This window comes from Solanum tuberosum, unplaced genomic scaffold, assembly GCF_000226075.1.
Source record: "Solanum tuberosum cultivar DM 1-3 516 R44 unplaced genomic scaffold, SolTub_3.0 scf00110, whole genome shotgun sequence".
NCBI classification, from domain to species: Eukaryota; Viridiplantae; Streptophyta; class Magnoliopsida; order Solanales; family Solanaceae; genus Solanum; species Solanum tuberosum.
The window spans coordinates 784,569-806,146 of NW_006239037.1; the positions used below are offsets into that span (position 1 = coordinate 784,569).

The 21,578-nt window shown below is 32.8% G+C and overlaps 2 protein-coding genes across 2 annotated transcripts; one reads left to right on the plus strand and one right to left on the minus strand.

Annotated features, from left to right (window-relative positions):
• Positions 1 to 103: 103 nt before the first annotated feature.
• Positions 104 to 8,677, plus strand: LOC102596901 (protein NETWORKED 1D-like). The gene is made up of 4 exons (XM_006349646.2): positions 104 to 331; positions 685 to 958; positions 1,533 to 6,526; positions 7,335 to 8,677. Exons 2-4 carry the CDS (start codon positions 856 to 858, stop codon positions 8,439 to 8,441), a joined length of 6,204 nt encoding a protein of 2,067 aa, XP_006349708.1. The 5' UTR covers positions 104 to 331; positions 685 to 855; the 3' UTR covers positions 8,442 to 8,677.
• Positions 8,678 to 11,154: 2,477 nt separating this feature from the next.
• On the minus strand, positions 11,155 to 19,693 carry LOC102597220 (sulfate transporter 3.1). The gene is made up of 12 exons (XM_006349647.2): positions 19,279 to 19,693; positions 18,342 to 18,549; positions 17,545 to 17,716; positions 17,166 to 17,231; positions 16,905 to 17,018; positions 15,514 to 15,630; positions 14,751 to 14,877; positions 13,620 to 13,906; positions 12,747 to 12,937; positions 12,525 to 12,607; positions 11,835 to 11,911; positions 11,155 to 11,456 (listed from the first exon to the last, which is right to left on the minus strand). Exons 1-12 carry the CDS (start codon positions 19,631 to 19,633, stop codon positions 11,274 to 11,276), a joined length of 1,980 nt encoding a protein of 659 aa, XP_006349709.1. The 5' UTR covers positions 19,634 to 19,693; the 3' UTR covers positions 11,155 to 11,273.
• Positions 19,694 to 21,578: the final 1,885 nt, after the last annotated feature.

The following is a 21,578-nucleotide window of genomic DNA, read 5'->3' on the forward strand; positions in this document are numbered from 1 at the left end:
ATATAGGCGTCTATATATCCACATAAAAAGTTAGAGAACATAAATACCAGATAAAGTCGAAACATAAAATTGGACTGACGTTACTCCTAACTGCGCCAACTTTTTGTCTCTTTCTTGTCCTTTTTACCCTTGCTTTCCTCTTCTTCTTCTCCTGTACTATTACACACTTTTAGCTCCTCCATACAACAGTAGGTATAATCACAGCTAAGCGTATCAAAGAGCCAATTTTTTTTTTCTTCCAGAGAGATCTAACTGCAAAAATGGGTTGATTTAGAAAAACCCAAATCAAGTAATTAAGGAGTTGTTGTTCACTTTTGATTTCATTTTCATGGTAATTTGGATTTTCCTCCATGATCACCTCAGTTGTTTTTTGTAGCTAAAATCTGTTCAGTTCAAGTTTTTATTGACTTTTAGTCAACCCCTTTATGGAATTTTAGTTAATTCTTGTTCAATCTATGATTTTTGACTTTTGCTTCTGGATTAAGGAACTATTTAACCTAGTTTTTCCCCCCTTTGTTTGATTCAGTGATCTGCAGAGTTAGTTTAATTTTTCATGTTAAAAGAGACCATTTTGATTTGATACCAGCTTTTTATGTTAAAATTTCTTGGACTAGACCAAAATTTCATTTTAAACTGTGTTGTTTTGTTCATTAATATTTTGCTTCTTCTTGTTGTTATCTACAGGGACTAATAGAACAAGACTTATAGAATCCATCACTGAGCATTGAATTGGGTGTCTCAAAGTTATAGTATATTTGTTTTGGAAAGCCATTTTTTTTTTCTTGGCTTACATTTGCTGAGTTTGGAGGGAATTTGAGGAGAAATCTGTATAATTTGTAATATAAACTTGGGAAGATGGCTGCTTTGTCGCATCAAGATTCTCGACGTATGTACTCTTGGTGGTGGGATAGTCATATCAGCCCCAAAAACTCAAGATGGCTTCAGGAGAATCTCACAGGTACTGCTGTTTTCTTTCTTTGGTTGTGTACAACTCCTTCATTGTTTGGTTATGCTAGAGTTATCTTAGGAGATATCTAAGTTTTCATCAATGGAAGAATTGATTATTCTAGCTCGACCTTCGTTTCCTTTTAACGAGAGCTTACTTAGCATGAAGCATTGATTTCCTGCCCATGTACCATATGAATTCATTATTGTTTAAGTCGTTGTGGAGATGATTGGGGAGAGCTCTTGGTGAGTTAGATCAAATGTACTACTCCTTTTTTTTTATGGAAGTTCGCGTGATCTCCATCAGATTACAGAAATGGTAACATCATGTTACCAGTATAAAAAGAGTTGCATAAATAGTGACATCTGTTATTCACAAAGTGGAATTGTTGTTTGATTCTTAAGATGCTCTAGATAGCCTTGAAACCTCAACGATTGTGCATTTCAGTTTATAGATTTTGAATATAACATTTCTTGAAATGATTCAGCAACCATGAAAATGTGGATTCTCTTTTTCCTCTTAAGTAATTCTTTTTTATATGGTGTTTCTGAATTACTGCTAATACAATTGTTGTTCACTTTGCTAGATATGGATGTCAAGGTTAAAGGAATGATCAAACTCATAAATGAAGATGCTGATTCTTTTGCAAGGAGAGCAGAGATGTACTATAAGAAACGTCCAGAGTTGATGAAATTTGTAGAAGAATTCTATAGAGCATACCGTGCATTGGCTGAAAGATATGATCATGCAACTGGTGTGATCCGGCACGCCCACCGGACCATGACAGATTTAGGACTTGGAGATGATTCACCTGCAGGTTCTGATCCTCAAACACCAGAGCTATCGCCAATGCTTAGTCTTTTTGACCTTGAAGAGCTGCAGAAAGATGCTCTTGGAGTCGCTGCATCTAATACTCATGATCTCAAGAGCAATGGAGGATTCACAGATGAGTCACACTCAGTGATGAAAAGAAAAGTATTCAAGCAGCGCAATAATTTGTTTGGAGACCAGGGAAGGTTTGCTGACGGAAGGGTTAGGAAGGGTCTGAATTTTAGTGAGGCAGACGAGAAAGTAGTGCAGACCAATGAGAGCAACAGTTTCCAAACTCGAGCACTTCCAGATTCAGAGCGCATGGTTGAATCTGAGGAGATTCTGAAGTTAAAGAAAGCACTTTCCCAAGTGGAAGCAGAGAAAGAAGCAGGCCTTATCCAGTACCAACAGACATTGGAGAAATTATCTCACCTGGAGTCAGAAGTTTCTCGTGCCAGAGAAGATTCCCGAGGATTTGGTGAACGAGCAAGCAAAGCTGAAGTTGAAGCCCAGACCTTAAGGGATGCACTTTCTGCATTGGGAGCTGAAAAGGAAGCTAATCTTAAGCAGTATCAGAAGTCCTTAGACATGATTTCTGAGTTGGAGAATACTGTGTCCCAGGCACAAGAGAACTCTGTTGCAGTTGGTGAAAGAGCTAGCAAGGCTGAACTTGAAGGCCAAACTTTAAGAGAAGATCTTGCAAATGTAGCAGCTGAAAAAGATGAAGCTCTTAAGCAGTACATGCAATCTCTTGAGATGATAGCAAATCTGGAGAACAAATTGCAGTGTGCTGAAGAAGATGCCAAAAAATTAACTGAGAGAGCTGAAAAAGCAGAAAATGAGATTGAATTTCTCAAACAGGAAATCCTAAAATTCACTGGGGAGAAAGAAGCTGCAGCTCTGCAGCTCCAGCAATGCTTGGAAACCATCTCCACTCTAGAGCATAAGCTTTCTTGTGCCAAAGAGGAGTCCCAAAGGTTGAATGCAGAGATCAATAACGGAGTTGCCAAGTTAGAAGATGCAGAAGAGCGCTGCCTTTTGTTAGAAAAATCCAATAAATCTCTTCATTCTGAGCTGGAATCTCTGACACTGAAGATGGGTGTGCAAAATCAAGAGCTTACAGAAAAGCAGAAGGAACTGGGAACGTTGTGGACTTGTGTACAAGAAGAACGTTTACGTTTTGTTGAGGCTGAAACTGCTTTCCAAACTCTGCAGCATCTTCATGCCAAAGCTCAGGAAGAAATGAGGGCTCTTGCTTCAGAGCTTCAGAATCGGTTACAGGTGTTGAAGGACTTAGAAATGCATAATCAAATTTTGCTGGGTGAAGTCCAGAAGGTTAAAGAGGAGAACAAGAGCCTTGGTGAAATAAATGTATCTTCAGCTATATCCATGAGGGATATGCAAAATGAGATATCCAGCTTAAGTGAAGCGAAGGGGAAACTCGAGCTAGAGGTTGAGCTTCGAATGGACCAAAGAAATGCTCTTCAGCAAGAAATCTACTGCCTTAAGGAAGAACTTAATGATCATAACAAGAAACTATTATCTATTGTGACACAGGTGCAGGCAGTGGGCCTTGATCCAGAATGCTTTGAATCATCTGTGAAGGAGCTGCAACATGAAAAGTCAAATCTTGGAGAAACCTGTGAGAGGGAAAGAAGTGAAAAAATAGCTCTTCTGGAGAAGCTACAAGTGTTCGAAGAGCTTCTTGAGAAAAACTCCATTCTGGAAAACTCTCTGTCAGATTTGAGTGCTGAACTAGAAGCTGTGAGAGGCAGTTTAAAGGCATTAGAAGACTCTTGTCAATCTCTTCTACAGGACAAATCTGCACTTCTCAATGACAAAGTTACTTTAACTAGTGAGTTACAGGTAACAATTGAGAATCTGGAAGAAGTCTCAGCTAAGAATACTGTTCTGGAAAATTCCCTTTCTGATGCTCATGCGGAACTTCAAAGCTTAAAGGTAAAATCAAAGAGCTTAGAGGAATCATGTGATGTACTAGTCAAAGAGAAAGCAGATCTTGGTCGTGAAAAGGAAAATCTATTTTCTCAGTTGCAAGCTGCACAAATTGCACTGCATGATCTAGAGGGAAAGTATTCAGGACTGGAACAAAGACATTCAACCTTGGAGAAAGAGAAGGAATTGACACTTCGTGCATTTGAAGAGCTGAGGGCTTCTTTGGATGCAAAAAACTGTGAACATGACAGTTTTGTCCACACGACTGGGGTACGGTTGGCTGGCATAGAATCAGAAATGCATGTTTTGCAGGAAGAATGTCAATTAAGAAAGCAAGATTTTGATAAGCTTCTAGAAAAAGCTATTGAGTCTGACATTCTCAACTTCACCTTACAGACATCTTCCCAAGATCTTGAAGGAAAGGGCTCTTCTTTGCTGGGTGAGTATCAGAAGCTTTTTGAAGCATCTACATTTTCTAAAACTTTGATTTCTGATTTAAAGCAGAAGAATGTTGAACAAAAAATGGAAATGACATCCTTGTTTGATCAAGTTAGTATTCTGAGAAATGGGATATTCAAGTTGCTGAAGGCTCTTGATATTGTTCCAAACCATGCATGTCAGGACAGGAAAGACCAAGTACATCTTGACCATATTTTTCATAGAGTTGAAGTTTCTAAAGAATCCTTCAACAAAACTGAGGAAGAAAATCATCGGAGGGCTATTCAGATGAATGTTCTTGTCACATTGCTGGAGCAAATAAAATTAGAGGTGGAGGCTCTTGATGCTGAAAAAACAATTATTAGCCAGGAGTCGAATTTCAAATCGGAGCAATTATTGGCGTTGCAGAGTGAAGCCGCTGCACTCAAGGAGGTTGGTGAAGAACTGAAATTGAAAATAATGGAGACAGGTCATAGAGGGGAACTTCTAGAAATTGAAAATTGTAACCTGGCAAAAGCATTGCAGTTGGCAGAAGATGAGTTGAAGACTGTTAAAAGTATGATGGATCAGCTCAATTTTCAAGTAGTTGCTAGCAAAAATCTGATGTCTGAAAAGGACACTGAGCTTCAAGGAATGGAACAGAAGCTTTATCTTACTGAAACTGAGAAAGTTGTGTTGCATCAATTTTTGATGAATGAAGTCGCTGCACTCAAAGAGGGTAGTGAAGAACTGAAATTGAAAATAAGGGAGAAAGATCGCAGAGGGGAACTGCTAGAAATTGAAAATTGTGACCTAGCAAAAGCATTGCAGTTGGCAGAGGATGAGTTGAAGACTCTTAAAAGTATGACGGATCAGCTCAATCTTCAAGTAAATGTTGGCAAAAATCTGTTGTCTGAGAAGGACACTGAGCTACAGGGAATGGAACAGAAGCTTTATCTAACTGAAACTGAAAAAGCTGTGTTGCATCAAATTTTGATGAATGAAGTTGCTGCACTCAAAGAGGGTAGTGAAGAACTGAAATTGATAATAAGGGAGAAAGATCGCAGAGGGGAACTGCTAGAAATTGAAAATTGTGACCTAGCAAAAGCATTGCAGTTGGCAGAGGATGAGTTGAAGACTCTTAAAAGTATGACGGATCAGCTCAATCTTCAAGTAAATGTTGGCAAAAATCTGTTGTCTGAGAAGGACACTGAGCTTCAGGGAGTGGAACAGAAGCTTTATCTTACTGAAACTGAGAAAGCTGTGTTGCATCAAATTTTGATGAATGAAGTTGCTGCACTCAAAGAGGGTAGTGAAGAACTGAAATTGATAATAAGGGAGAAAGATCGCAGAGGGGAACTGCTAGAAATTGAAAATTGTGGCCTAGCAAAAGCATTGCAGTTGGCAGAGGATGAGTTGAAGACTCTTAAAAGTATGACGGATCAGCTCAATCTTCAAGTAAATGTTGGCAAAAATCTGTTGTCTGAGAAGGACACTGAGCTTCAGGGAATGGAACAGAAGCTTTATCTTACTGAAACAGAGAAAGCTGTGTTACATCATATTTTGAAGAGTGAAGTTGCTACACTCAAAGAGGGTAGTGAAGAACTGAAATTGAAAATAAGGGAGAAAGATCACAGAGGGGAACTGCTAGAAATTGAAAATTGTAACCTGGCAAAAGCATTGCAGTTGGCAGAAGATGAGTTGAAGACTGTTAAAAGTATGATGGATCAGCTCAATCTTCAAGTAAATGTTGGCAAAGATCTGTTGTCTGAGAAGGACACTGAGCTTCAGGGAATGGAACAAAAACTTTATCTTACTGAAACTGAGAAAGCTGTATTGCATCAAATTTTGAAGAACTTGAGCAGAGAACTTATTGGGAGTAAAATAATTATGGAGGACCAAGAAAAGAAGATCCTAAAGTTGTGTGCTGACAGCAACCAACTGCGCACAGAAAACATGCACCTTTTTGAGGCCAGTCAGCTATTGCAGGAAGGGCTTCAGCAATCAGGTGGTGAGCTTGAAAAGCTAAAGATGCAAGAGGAAGCGTTGCACTCTGAGCTCCAGAAGCAATTGAATGAGATTAAGACATGGAAGTTAGAGATGGATGTGCTTTTAGGCGAGTTGCAGGTCTCGATGTTCTACCATATCCTTTATGAGCAGAAGATTCATGAGCTTGCAGAAGCATGTCAAAGCTTTGATGTCCAAATCACTTCAAAGGATAAGGACATTAAACTTCTGAAAGAAAAAGTGAGCACTTTGGGTACTGAAAATGAAGACCTTAACACTCAGTTAGCTGCATATGGACCTGCAATCTTCTCTTTGAGCCAATGCATATCATCCCTAGAGAAGCACTCCTATTTGCATGGGAAACCCAAAAGGCCTGATAATGAGGACACAAAGGTAACTGCTTCTACACTAATGTCCCCTGCTTGACTTCTTTTAGCTGGACAGTAAAATAAGTAATATCATATTAGAAAGCTTTTGAAATTAATCTTGTCCGTTAAAATGCTAATTGGCTACTGATATGTGATATGTATAATGTATGCGTGTGTCTGTATTATATGCCACAAGTTGTTCCTCACTTGTAGAAAGATACATTCTCAATTGTATCACGTGAATTTATTAACTGTTGTATCATCTGTTATCCTCTCCATCCGTGTGGTAAGTTGCAATGGTACTCTCGTCACCAGGGCCCAGGTGTTTTTTTCCGTCTTGCATTTTCCTCCTAAATCATGTTGCATCCTGTCTAGGTTGCCTTAGAATACTTTCTTTAAGCAGTCTTAGGTTTGTTGGTTTCATACATCGTACTTTTAACAATGACGTGAACACACTTAAGAGCCTGCTAATTTTCATAGACACATTAATTAATATGTGATGGACCTCGATATTTGGCATGGACAATATGATGATCAGAATTAGTTATTTTTTCCTAGAATTTAGTGACAAGAAGCTTGATTTCCCCAAGTGACGCTAAATCTCATAGTGTAGGGTAAAAATACGAGACACATTGTAAACATTTGTGTACAAAAGTGGACCCATGCATGATGCTTCTGCAATATGAAATTTCGAGAAATTAGATCAACGGAGACTTAGCACTGCATTCTAAAGGTTATTTTGAAGAATTTAGACCTTGTCAATAAGTAGAAATTAAGGTTTTCTTTTTTCCTTGTTATGTGAGATAAAGATTATCATCTTGGCTTATTTTCAGGACATTGTAGTAGCTCCTACAGATGACAGCACTCATTTGAAAGACAATGAAAATGCAGTGACAACCGATGCATTTTTTGATCTGCATGGATTGGAAATAAGGGTTCGAGCTGTTGAGAAGACATTGGTTGAAATGGAGCAGCTTGTGGTGAAGGAAAATGTGAACATGCATAGCAAACTACAGGCTGCAATGCAACAAATTGAGGAGTTAAAGTCAGAGAGTAGCCGACATAGAAGAAATTCAGCACCTAAATCTGAAATCTTTGAGGCAGAAAACGGAATCCTCACCAAGGACATCATGCTTGACCATGTATCTGAGTGTTCATCCTATAGAAATGGCAGGAGAGAGCAGGATAATCTAGTTTTTGACCTATGGGATACTACCAGTCCTACTGCTGGTAAAGCAAAGTTGGATGATACTCCAAATGCTGAAAATGATATTGATTTCCATAAACGTGTTCTATCAGTGAAGAAAAAGTGTCAACGTCCTGCCTCAGATGTGCTAAGTGAGAAGTATTCAGATGAGGGCAAACTGAACATCTCAAAGAGATCAACAGAGTCCATTCAAGAGGGAAACAAGAGGAGGGTCTTACAGAGGCTTGATTCTGATGTGCAGAAATTAACTAACCTTCAGATCACAGTACTAGACTTGAAGAGGGAACTTGAGATTACTGAGAAGGGAAAAAGGGGTAAAGCTGTAGCTGAATCAGACACTCTCAAAGGACAGCTAAATGAAGCTGAGGCTGCTATTCACAAGTTATTTGATCTTACTGGTAAGTTGATGAAGAACATGGAAGACAGCTTTGGTTCTGCTGATATGAAATCTGCACTGGAGTCTGAAGAGATTGGAAATGTTAGTAGGAGGAGATATTCAGAACAGGCACGGAGAATATCTGAGAAAATTGGGCGGCTGCAATTAGAAGTTCAGAAGTTGCAGTTTGTTTTACTGAAACTCAACGATGAAAGCAAAGGAACTAGTAGGGTCCCGGAGACAAAAAGAAGGGTTCTACTACGAGATTATCTCTATGGCGGGGTTAGGAAAAGCAACAACACGCGAAAGAAAGCATCATTTTGTGCATGCATCCAGCCTCCAACTCAGGGAGATTGAAGTTTTAACTAAGGTGTGCAGTTTACATATGTTAGTTTAACTAGTTTATAGTTCATTTTTCACTTGTGTCCATATTACTTTTAATAGTTTCGGTATGAATATATTCAGAACCTTAGCCTCTTGGAGAGAATTTGTTGTATATTCGTGTCCAGCTAAAAGATGCAGCCTTTTTATTTACAAATGTTTTCGTGATTGCTCTAAGCTTGTCTCAAATAATTGGGTTGTCCCTGTACATATTTCTTCAACCTCAGTTACTTTTGGACATGGATTTGGATCAAACCTGATTGGTCTCGATAATTATTATCTTTTACCTATTGTTATATTTCTTAGGTAACCTGACTTGTCAAAAAACTGTTAGTTCTTGAGAAACCTGATACTGTTAATATTTTCTTACATAGTAAGTGTATAAAAGTTGCTCTTTTTATTTAAAATTTCTGTTTATATGTTCTGTTTAGAACATATAATTTGGCCAACAACTAACTCAAAGCTCAAATTAAGCCAATATGTTACACAGCCTTGTCATACTTAAAGTCGATGCATCGCCAATAATAACATCTATTCATTATACTTACTAAAAATGCCTACTTTAATATTTTAATTTGGCCAACAACTAACTCAAAGCTCAAATTAAGCCAATATGTTACACAGCCTTGTCATACTTAAAGTCGATGCATCGCCAATAATAACATATTTCTATTTCTATTATATAGAAGAGTGAAGTGGTAGGACGACCAAGGGTAAAAATGTAATTTCATTTTAACAAAAATCTATTAAGAAAGTGTATAATTCTAGAAACATCTTTCTATATATAAAGTGAATAATGATCAAGGGTAAAAATGTAATTTCACGCTAACAAAAATCTAACAAAAATGATAACAAGAAAATTAAATAGTTCTAGAAACATTTTTAGTTATTGTTATTACCATTAATTTATTTTGTTATTACTTCACTTGCTTTTCTTTTGTGAGTTATTGTGATATCTATTTATTACTCTATTTTACTATTACTTTAATTTAATTTTTTAAGTTTGATTTAAATTTAAAGTTGTCCGGCCAAAATTTTGTATTATTCTATTATAGAAATACAGAAATATGAAGTTGAGGACGATGAAGGATAATATGGTCATTTCATATATATTTCATTTTAAAATTTCATAAATTCTATTAATTATTTTCACCTTTATTTTGGCTCTAATTAATATACTTGAAAATAAATAAGTGTGATAAAGTTAATAATATATATTCAATTGAAATTAAAGAAAAAGATGTTAAAAAATAACTTTACAAATAAAAATGAATAGGATGATATTTTTGCATTTAAGACGATCAAGAATAAGCGTTTCTCCCCTCTCATGTCTTATACCAATAAATTTCTCTCCCTTTATTTCTAATTTGCATCCTAAATATTACACTTTAGTATAGATCTCTTATTAGGCATGTAATTTCATTCTAACAAAAATCTATTAAGAGATAGCAAGAAAAATAAATAATTCTAAAAACATCTTTACAACATTAAGAACTTTATTTTTGATCAATTCCCTACCTAATGACCCTACTTTTGTAAAACAATTATAAGACAAAGCTATTTCTTGGTGAACACATCACTTTAGAAAACTAAATAGTTCTAGAAACATCTTTAGTTATTGCTATTACTATTAACTCATTTTGTTATTATTTCACTTTTTTATGAGTTATATGAACATGATACTGGACCAATTAACATGTTAAATCCAATATCAATCACAATTGCAATTTTCAAAAGGCCTAGTTCATAAGGAATGCAACCAATGAAAATTCATTATTTAAAAATATAATTAATTATTTTCACTTTTATTTTAGCTCTAATTAATATACCTGAAAAGAAACAAGTGTGATAAATTAATAATCCTTTGGTTCTCTTTAGACTTTTCAATTTCATGGTGTTGCTTTTCTTTTTGGATTGTAAAGATAATTTTTGAAGTATCTAATTTACTTGATTTCTCTTTCTATGTATAATCCCAAAACTTCACGTAACATATATGTCATTATATAATTTATTGAGAAACATATATTTATTTATTACTATTATTTTATCATCAGTTAAAATCATTTTAAGCAAGTTATATAAATTATTATTTTAACCACCTCATGTTGAATTATTGCAATATATATTATATTAACTTTTGTTAATATTTTTAAATACTCATTAGTTGAGGTAAAACATTCATTCATCAGGTATATAAATTAATTTTAAAAAAATTCCGTACTATACAAATTGTTCTCCTAATTTTAATGAATATAAAGACAAGATATAAAATCATAACTTTTTTCATCCTTTTATCACTTTGTAAAGAATGAGATGATTCATTCTAATTTTCATTAAGTAGGTCATTATTTTTGTTTTTTAAACACCTATAAAACAAATTTTAAGTGTATTCAAAATTAATCTATAGATGGATCAATATGCTTTATTGCTTCATATAGTTTATGAAAAGTGTTAATATATTGAGACTCATAATTTTAATATATTCTCTTGAATAATTTTCAAATAAAATAGAAAAAGAATATCATTAAATTAATTATTTAATTCGAATATATATGTTTGACATGATGTTAAAATAATCACTGGAGCATGTGATATTTTATTATTATTTCTTATCATGTTTATTTGAAAATGTCATAATAATTTTTCTTTTCGAAAACTAATTAAATCTCTATTATAAATATATATAATATTGTAATATCAAGCCCGTAAATGAGTCTTTCATTATATTGAGCCCGTATCACGGACCTTAAATTATCTAGTAAGTATATATACAGATGAAATAACATTAATGTTGAAATTAAAGAATTGTCAAACGTTATTGCTGAATGAAGCATCCATGCCGGATTTTGGTTTGCAAGAGTGAAGCATGTAGTTGCATGATTCCACAGCTTCCCCAACAGTTAGAAAAATCCATTCTTGTCCTAATGTCTCTAGGAATTTGGATTTGTTCAATTTCTTCATTACTTCTGCACCTGGATTTGCCAATACAAGCTGCAATAATCCAACAAAAAATCACACAATATATTATACTTTTGTTGCATATATAGTTGAGTCCAGCCTCAAAACGGACATTTCTTGGGCACTACATATCAAAAGGAACCCTCCCTAAAAACACAGATCAAAATGGACACGTTGCCCAACAATGGACGAACTGCCCCAAACAACCGTGCAATTGCAGTGGAATAGACAGAGTTAACGGTACTTGTTTGGAACAGTTCACTCATTTCTAGGTGAAATGTCCGTTTTGATCTGTGTTTTTAAGAAGTGGTTTCTTTTGATATGGTGTGTCCAAAAAAGTCCATTTTGGGGCAGGACTCATATATAATTAGCATTTCATAAATTGAAAAAGATTTGTGAAAAGTGGGTAACCTTGAGATCTCTTCTATCAAGATTTCTCTTGACTTCTTCTAGCATACTAATTCCACTAGTATCAATGTTGCCTACAGCTGCAAATGATCATATAACGAATATTAATACGAGTTTAAGTTCCGTGGAATGCTAATGTGTGCACTGGTGGGAGTGCTTCACCCTTGACCAGAGGTCTCGAGTTCGAGCCCTGGGTATGGAGAAAGTCCTGTTGGGAGCGTCATCCCCGAATGGGCCCTGCAGAGCGCGATCCGGATTTAGTCGGAGCTCCAATGTGGGCTCCGGACACCGGGTGGGAAACCAAAAAAAAAACTTATAATAGCTCTTTGTATCAAGCCTGATATGATAACTCGGACAATAGAATGAAAACCTACTATAGCCAGTAAATTTCACTAAGATTTAAACATTCTTTATTTTTCACTACATGCATAACGTAATCCTTTTACCATGTCCTTGTTTCATTTCTACTTTACTCGGATTAGAAATTTTTAAACTTCAAGATCTCTGAATTGTTTTTGTTTTCTATCCAGTGTTTGGTAGATCAATTTGATTCGTCGCAAAACACTTTTTACTATAATTTTATCATTCTCAACCTGAAACATTTGGTTAAGGGCGTGAAGGGATTCTATACATCCTACCACAATGTTTGACGGTCAAACTTCAATATCATAAAACTATGAGAAGTTAATTTACCTCCCATGTCAAGTATAACATATTGTAATGTCTCCCCTGAAGATTTTAACTTGTCTTCCTCGTCATCAATCCACCTTGAGATCCTATAAAAAAAAGTGAAATGGAGTGTTGTCAAAAAGAAAAAATGTCATTTTTTAAAAAACATACTAAATAAAGAAAGTAAGTCGTTCTTTTTTAAACGGAGAAAGTAGTAGATAATTGTAGAGTTAAAAAATTAATTACCTCTCTCTTAAGTAGCTAGCATTGGTAAAGTAAATAGGTGCACCAAGGTCTAGTATGAGAACCCCACCAACAGTGTCTGTATTAGGATATTGTTCAACATTTCTATAAATGTTAGAATCTGGAATGTTACCAAGTACTAGTGTTTTTGGCCTTGCTACATATAATAACACCCTTAACAAAGATAAAGCAACCTGCATTGGAATTAAAACATATATAATAAGTTTAACTTCCATGCATTGACAGTGTAAAATAATATTTACAAAATCAAGTTATTTATAAAGTAATATTATGTTAATCTCTATGATAACCATTAATTAGAATGGTAAAAAAAATGATGGTTAATTTGTTATCTAACATTTATGCCCTCCAACTTTATCTGACATTTATGTCCTCCAACTTTGAGTGCACATGTGTATAAATAGACATTTAAACTTGTATAAAATTGAACAAATAGACACACATCCTACAAGGCATAATACATGTAAGACACCACATAGTACACAAAATTGTCATGTAGGACGCCACGTAGGATGAATACGTCTATTTGTTCAATTCCATACAATTTTAAGTGTCTATTTGTGCACACCCAAAATCAAAGAACACATATATCATTTAAAGTCATGTCAAATGACATGTTTATATATTTTACCTTTATATATACATTAACAATGTAAACAATATTTACACTATTAGGTAATTACTTATATACATTGACATTATACTTTCATGTAATTTTACCTGTTGTACCATGTAACAACATGTTCTCTGTTTTGTTGTCCAAATAACTAGTTTCATTTATTATTACGAATAAATATATAGTTACTTGCAGTTATCGTTTTGATTTATTAAAATGACGTAAATAGGGATACGTACAGCAATGACTAAGCCAATTTCGACGCTGGCAAATACGACACCAAAATAGGCACTCATGCAGACCAAGAAATCGAATTTATCGACATGCCATAGATGAATTGCAGCGTTATAGTCGATTAGTCCAAGCATGGCTGAAACAATTATGGAAGATAAAACCACTAATGGAGTGTAGTGGAACAATGGAGTTAGCACCAATAATGTAACCATTACTGCTAGAGCCATGACTATGTTTGATACTGCTGTTTTACATCCTGCGTTGAAATTCACCGCGGATCGCGAAAATGGACCTGCAACCAATTTCATTTTTTTAATTAGAAACTTGATTAGATATTCATATCTTCAAATCTGAAAGAGCTGTCAAAGCACGCTTTACTACGATTTTTTTGTCATATACGTAGCGATAAAATGGTGATGTGGCGATGACATGTTATTGTTCAAGCGTTGAAAAATTGACTTTCTATAGTAATTTATACTTTCTAGATAACTAGCACATTTTTCAATTACAAAAACTATTTTTATGATTTTAAACGTAACAAATAGCTAATTTATAGCGACATTATTGTTACAAAAAATAATTTTGTAACTTTAGTATAAGAGGTATTAAGTTTAGACTTTGGTTACCATCGGAGGTATTATCCCTTCATCCGCACCTAACTTTTTTTATCATTTTGTTATTATGTTATAAAGTAGATATTTTCTTGTCTCTTTCTGCATTTATTTGCTATTCTTATGTGTGTCTGATTGGTGTTTCGGACATCATGGTCCACACATTCACATGCTGATATATGAGCACATTATAGGGTCGTTTGGTAGCTGATTTGGAGCGTAGATATTAATTGTCTCAATAATGTTGTGTTTGGTAGCTTGCTAGGGGATAAATTATTCATGTATAAGATTAATATGGTGTTCAGTTTGTAATTTAAAAATTCGCATAATTAATAGTATATATATATGAAAAGGTTTATATATTATTTATGCAGGATATAATGTGGAATAACAAACACTCCATGAATAACTAATTCAGAGATATTACTAATATATGCATAATTCTAACCAGCTACAAAACGACCCTCTTATTTTTTCAGGCAAAAGCAGGTAATTTCATGCAATAAAAAAGAGTTAGGAAGTTACCAGTAGTGAGGTAGCAAGAAGTGCAAGAACCAACAATGTTCATCATACCAAAAGCAATCATTTCTTTATTTCCATCTATATTATAGTTCTTGTACATTGCAAAACTTCTTCCCACTGCTATTCCTTCCTGTTTCATCATTCCCAATCAAACTTCAATTTTATAAATATTATATATATTATTTTTTGGTCATGAGTCTTAGATAATATTCATTTTCAAACATAGTCGATACCAACACGTATACAAAATCTTTTTTGTAACTATCGTTGAAATGTCATGGAATAAGTTCATGACACACTATTACAAAAACAATTTTTAGGCACAATACATATATACATTGATTAAGAATACTATTGAAGCATTTATCGATATTAGTTTATTATCATTAAATTCAATGACGCTAAAGACTTTAGTGACATTTACAAATAGTGTTAATTATCACTAAAGAAATATATTTAACGGATAATTAAGTTATTGATGTTAATTAATTATCGTTAAAGATCATTTTTGGTACAGTGACACTGCATATAGTATGAATTGACTATAATATCATTTTATCCCATACTTAGTAACTCTTTTACGTGATATGAACCTCCAGTTAACATGTTTATTATCTATGATTTTTTTTTATAGATAACATGTTTAATATCAATATAACGTAAATCAACACCAATGTAATAACATTTTTTGAAAAATTCCAACAAATAATGGAAAATAAGTAGGTGGAAAATGAGGACAAAAATAAATAAAATGTAAAAAGCTTACAGCAAGAGAAACGACACCCGTGACTATGCCAGTTTTTATGGCAATAGAGAGATAAGGAGCTCCAAATGACAAATCTGTTATCGATAATGGATTTAACCCTTTTTTCAGCTCCCCTATCTGTTCAATACATAAACATAAATGTCAATTAAAATCAAGTTAAAGAATAGTTTATGTATTATGCCTTGATTTTATCTGCACTATATATATATATAGTAACAATAATAATATATTCAGTGAAATTTCACTCAGTAAAGTCTAAAAAAGATAGAATGTACATTGAGGAGGTAATTAAGAACCCAATATTAGAAAATCGCAATTTATAAATTTCTGGATCCACCAAAGTGTCACTTGGTATGACTTCTTTTTAACGACTTTGATTAAAGATATTGTTACATGGTAATTCCTAATTGGTTATGAAAAGTTTCCTTTAAATCACTTAACCCCCGTCCCACTCTAAAATTACCATAATATATTTCAACAAATATGAATAATCGGCTACAATAATTCAAATTTCGTTCAATCTCATTTTCATTTATTAAAAAATTTAGTAACTTCTAGGAATTAAGAAGTAAGTCATCATTAATTGGAAATGTCTATTTCAAAATGCGTAAAGATAATGGCAGCAACGATTCAATAAACAACAAATATATATAGATATATATATATATATATGTTGGGCCCAAGGGCGGAGCTACCCTCGGACAAAGGGTATCCTTCGTCGAAAAATTATATATAGGTTAAAATTTAGTTTAATGAATATATATATAAGCTGAAGATTTAACGTAATGGTTAAGGAGTTGCAAAAATTGTTTAAGGTTGTGTGTTGTATAGATCATATTATTTTATACTTTATTTTATGATACAACTTAATAAAAATCTTGAATCCGTCACTGGTCAGTTAGGCCAGTGTCCTTTTAAACATTTAATATAAGTCAATCATAACATTGGTAGGTCGTCTATTTCGAACCAACGTGTGCAATACTAAAACCACAAGAATAACAATGCAACTTCAACACTCAAACTCAATAATCCAAATACTTCCAGAAATAATATCACATCAAACCCCAAGTTCAATCAAAGTGTTTATGTTGTAAAAATAGTAGTACTATAATAGCTAATCATAGTCGTTCACCAGTCAAATTGATCATCATTAAAAGCCAAATTTGTTTCTAACTTTATATTTTACACCTTCTAGAAATTAAATAAGGCGTTTCGCCATAAATTCGTAATATTTTACTTATTTGTTAAAAAAAACAATTAAAAATAACGTTAATGCTTGTATAATGAATTGAAAAACAGGTTATAAGTTATTGCATATCCAAAATTTGTAATTTGCATGATCAATAGTAATAATTTTCAAATTTAACGTAGAATATTAAAGAGGTGCTTACCACTTGAACACCGTGATTTTCAGCATGGGTGAAATAAACAAGAATAGTTGCCAGTATGACAGATAACAATGGAGCCATTGCTGATACCCAGAAAAACTTGGGTCTTTTTTGGCTCTGCATACAAGCATTTACACATTAATTTTGTGAAACATCAATTATTTCGAATCAATTTTTAGAAGTGAAAACATTAATTATTTTGGATCAAAAAGATTATTATATTATTGATGTTTTAATAAAAGGTCAAGATTATAGGTAACTTACGAAGAATCTAGCTGCGAGCAGGTAGAAAAGGAAACAGAAACCCAACACCGCACTTTGCCATCGCCACTGCAATTCATAACAAATACGGTGTTTGATTACTAGTTTATAATCTCTCATAACTAAAATACGTATAAATAATTATGAGTTAATTTATGTATTATTTTAAATATGATACGTAAAAGATGAAATAACTAAATCATACATTATTGATAACCAAAAGTCCCTACCACTTGATGACATTTCAAGTGTGACACTGACGTGCCCAATTTGATAACAAACATTTTCACCCTCCTAATTTGATGACACTTCAAGTGTGACACCGAAGTTAAATTATTTCTTTTTATAGTATCGATGTATATAACTTAAATCACGTATATACCTCATGCGTTTGGGTAAAAACGGAACGCAAGACGGAAATAATATCAGTGGACTGAGTGAAATGGTCAAGACCAAGAATTCCCTTTAATTGTTGGAGTATAACAACTGTGGCTGCTCCTCCCATGAATCCCACTATTGTTGAATGAGATAGAAAATCCACAATGAATCCCAGCCTGCAAATTATTTATTTAATTACTCAACTATGTTACCTTAATCAATATTGCTTATTCTAGAAAAAAAAAGTTTTGTAATTAAACATCAATTAGAGTTTAATTTCTGTATATTGATAGCTAACGTAAAAAATATACTTACACAATTAAGTACTTATTAGGTAATTATTGACAAATCCCTTTATAATAAGCATTAATGATTAATCTGACCAAAATGATACAATTAACTTGCTATCACAAGTTAAAATTTACTAATAATTTGAAAAAAATCAATACATATAACTTAATTTCGATGGTATAAAAGAAAATACAAGTAAAAAAGAAGATAGGTCACTTACTTTCCTTTTTAGTCAATCCAAAAAAAGAATTACATATTTTAATATTTAGTTATAACATTTTAATTTTAAAATATCTATTTTACCCTTACTGAAATAATTTATCGTCACACAAACATTTATGACTTATTTTAGAGCACAAATTTTAAAAATCTTTGTTTCTTTCTTAAATTATGTGTCAAGTCAAACTAACTCGTATAAATTAAAATAGAGATAATATTTGTATTATTTTGTTTCAATTCATGTGATACGGTTCAAATTACAAAAGCTAACTAAAATATTCACATAATTACCTGAAAATACCAAGTGCGGCTTCAAATAGTCCGGCAAAGAATGTGGCGGTTAATGCAAGATGAAGATAGAGTGTTGGATTATCAGTTGGATTAACTTCTTCTCCTAACATTGAAGCAATGAGAAGTGATGCAACTGCAACTGTTCCAACTGCTAAATCTCTTGAACTACCCATTACTGCGTACACTAATGCTGGAACAAAACTAGAATCTGCACGCATCCCAAGAAAACATTAATTGACGTATTTGAATTATCTGTTGTGTTTCTCTCTTACACGTTCATTAAGAAAATATTTATTAGAAGTGATTTTGAACATTTTATTCTTATTTATATCTTAAAATATAATACTTACTTTATCTGTTTCAATTTGTTTGTTCTATTTTAACTTGACATAAAATTTAAGAAAGTAAATAAAATTTTTGTAGCTTATTGTATGAAATTAAAGATATGTCAAATGTATCAAAATGTCTTTAATACATGTCACATGAAAAAATGAAATTAAAGAGTTGTAAAAAAAGAAGGAAAAAAACATTATTTTTAAAATGGACTAAAATCAAAAATAGGACAAACAAATTGAAATGAATGAAGTATCATCCTTAATCAGAGATCTCGGGGTTTGAGATCCCTTAAGTACGAAGTCACATTTGTTAGGAAGCGTTTTACCCTCAATGTGGATTTTCCCGCACGAATTCAAATTTAGTCGAGTTTCGATATGGGACGGAAAACATAAAAAAAAAACGAAGGAAGTATATGTTGTGTTTATGTGTTATCTCCACATAATTAAGGAGTTTATAATTTCCAAGAACAATTATACTACTAAGAGTAAAAAATGGAAAAATATAATTAATTCTATCTTAAATTTCTACAGTAAGAAATAATTTGAGACAATTGTTACACGAATGATAATTTGAGACGATGGTCGTAGAGAGTATGACTTACAGAGGCCAAGAATAGGTGGCAAATTGGCAAGTTTAGCATAGCTAATTCCCTGAGGAATAGCAAGACTGGCTATAGTAATCCCAGAAATAAGATCAGATTTAAAGAAATCAAACGTATATCGAGGCGCCCATTCGAAAATTGGGAAAAAATATTGAACCCCAAGTTTCAATTTCTTCAATGGTGGTTGATTCTTGAATTGCCTAAGTGGATCATCTGGAAACAATGTTTCTTTTACAGTGTTTTTAAGTGACTTCAAAAATGGTTGTGGTGGTGGAATTTCAACTTGGTGTTTTTTTCTGTTTTCCCCTTTCATTGATGATGGATTTGGATACTCATCATACTCTGCGTTACCCATTAATAAAAAGCTCTCTTATTTCTAAAGAAAGATAGTAACTTTATTGGTTTATAATTGGACTACAAGGGTGGATGCTTTATATAGAGAAAATGAATACGTACTCTTAGTTTAAAAAATAATGATTTGTTTTCTTTTTTAGTTTGTTTCAAAAATAATATTCTTATTTTCTTCTTTTTTTGGGATAAGGTATAACTATCCCTAGTATATGATCGAAATCTCAGAAACAAACCTTAACTAAACTAAGGTCTTAGTACCCCTCGAACTCATTTTTTGTTAATGTACACCTTTTGGCTTACGTGGCACACTCCGTGACTACACACAATTGAGGCGTGTGGGAGATATTTGAATTTTATGTAAACCAAAAAGGTGTACAAAATTTAAAAAAAATGGATTTCGGGGTAATAAGACCTTAAGTTAAGGTGTGTGGATTTGGGTCATAGTCTAGGAGATACTTGTGTCTTATCCCTTTCTTTTTTATGCAATACTTTAATTTCAGTTTTTCACGTGGTATGTTTAAGACCACAAAATTAAAAGACATTTTAATATTTTTGACATAATTTTAATTTAAGACTTAAAGATTTAATTTTATATATATTTTTTAAAACTCACCAAGTCAAATTAGGTTATTTTTGAAAAAACTGAGGAAATATTTATTTTTTTGGTGTGTCAAAGAGACCAAATAATCTATTTTCTGATTGGTGATTGATAGTTACTTTCTATTTCAGCGTTAACTGCCGCAAAGACGGATTTTTAATAATAGCTGTTTTTTTATTTTAGCGCGAGGAAGCAAAGTGCTGGTAGTGCACGATTCCACTTTTGAATGCAAGTTTGAAAAAAACGGTAACATACTCGTCATCATCGAGTTAGGGTAGTTTAAAATCAAATTGTAAATTGATAACTTAATTGTAAAATTGAATTATTATTAGTGGATTAACGATTGGAGAACGGTTTTAAATTTTCATAGTTATATAATGACTGAACTGTGTGAAGTATACGATTCACTTATTTTTTCTTATCGAATTTACCGCTAACTCATTAAGAATTTTTAAATTTTCAAAATAATACCTCTTTTTTAAAAAAAAACTCCAAAGTAATTCGTCGTCGCTATAGTAAACACTTTACGCGAACCAGATAAATTCCCTACTATGTAAAAACCTGCAAATCAAACAAAAAAAAAATTGTGTTATTCTACTCACTAAACATCGAATTATTCTTTTAAAACTCATCCTTTTTATCATAAATAATCCGTTTATCCCGAAATAACTTGAATCTATTGAAAATCCATGCTGTAACAAAAATATTATAATGTATTGGTTCATGTACGTATATTGTTATGGTGTAAATACAACTTCTTATGTTAATGATTCTCCAGCAATTAAGTCTGAAGGGCTTGGAGATAAAGCAATATCAATTATGGGAATTGGTGTGACCAAGAAATATTAAGTCCATACTAAATCAACTGAAATCTTATTAGTTAGGCTAGCGAATTAGTGTATTGAAAAAACTGCGATAACTTATAAGTTGAACTAATTAAGAGCATTCATGATTTGGGTAAAAATCGATTTAAATGTTAAAACAAATCGATTAAATAAACTAATTTTTATTTGATTTGTCTTGGTTTCTATTTTTTTAAATCGATAATATTTGGTTTGATTTTGATTTTGTTAAAAAAATGAAAAAATAATCGAATCGATAAATTAGATATATATTTTTAATAACTATATATACATAATATATTTTTTTTATGAACAATTTTAAGTATCATATATATGTTTCCATTAAAATTTATTTACGAAATAAAATGAAAAAAAGCCAAAAAGAATAGCAAAAGAGTCTACTTTTTTTTATAATTATATGTACATATTACTAATTGTTGATAAAATAAGTTGGCAAATAGGAAGACAATGGTGCATTGCTCAAGATAAATAGTGTTTTGCGAGACCAA

What these genes read in the sequence shown, in the direction of transcription:
- LOC102596901 (XM_006349646.2), top strand. Translation starts at nt 856, where the DNA reads ATGGCTGCTTTGTCGCATCAAGATTCTCGACGTATGTACTCTTGGTGG. An exon ending in GCTTCAGGAGAATCTCACAG is followed by an intron (nt 959 to 1,532) that starts GTACTGCTGTTT and finishes TCACTTTGCTAG; the next exon opens with ATATGGATGTCAAGGTTAAA. An exon ending in CTGATAATGAGGACACAAAG is followed by an intron (nt 6,527 to 7,334) that starts GTAACTGCTTCT and finishes GCTTATTTTCAG; the next exon opens with GACATTGTAGTAGCTCCTAC.
- LOC102597220 (XM_006349647.2), bottom strand. Translation starts at nt 19,633, where the DNA reads ATGGGTAACGCAGAGTATGATGAGTATCCAAATCCATCATCAATGAAA. An exon ending in TGCTCGCAGCTAGATTCTTC is followed by an intron (nt 17,019 to 17,165) that starts GTAAGTTACCTA and finishes GCTTGTATGCAG; the next exon opens with AGCCAAAAAAGACCCAAGTT. An exon ending in TGTTATACTTGACATGGGAG is followed by an intron (nt 11,912 to 12,524) that starts GTAAATTAACTT and finishes GATCATTTGCAG; the next exon opens with CTGTAGGCAACATTGATACT.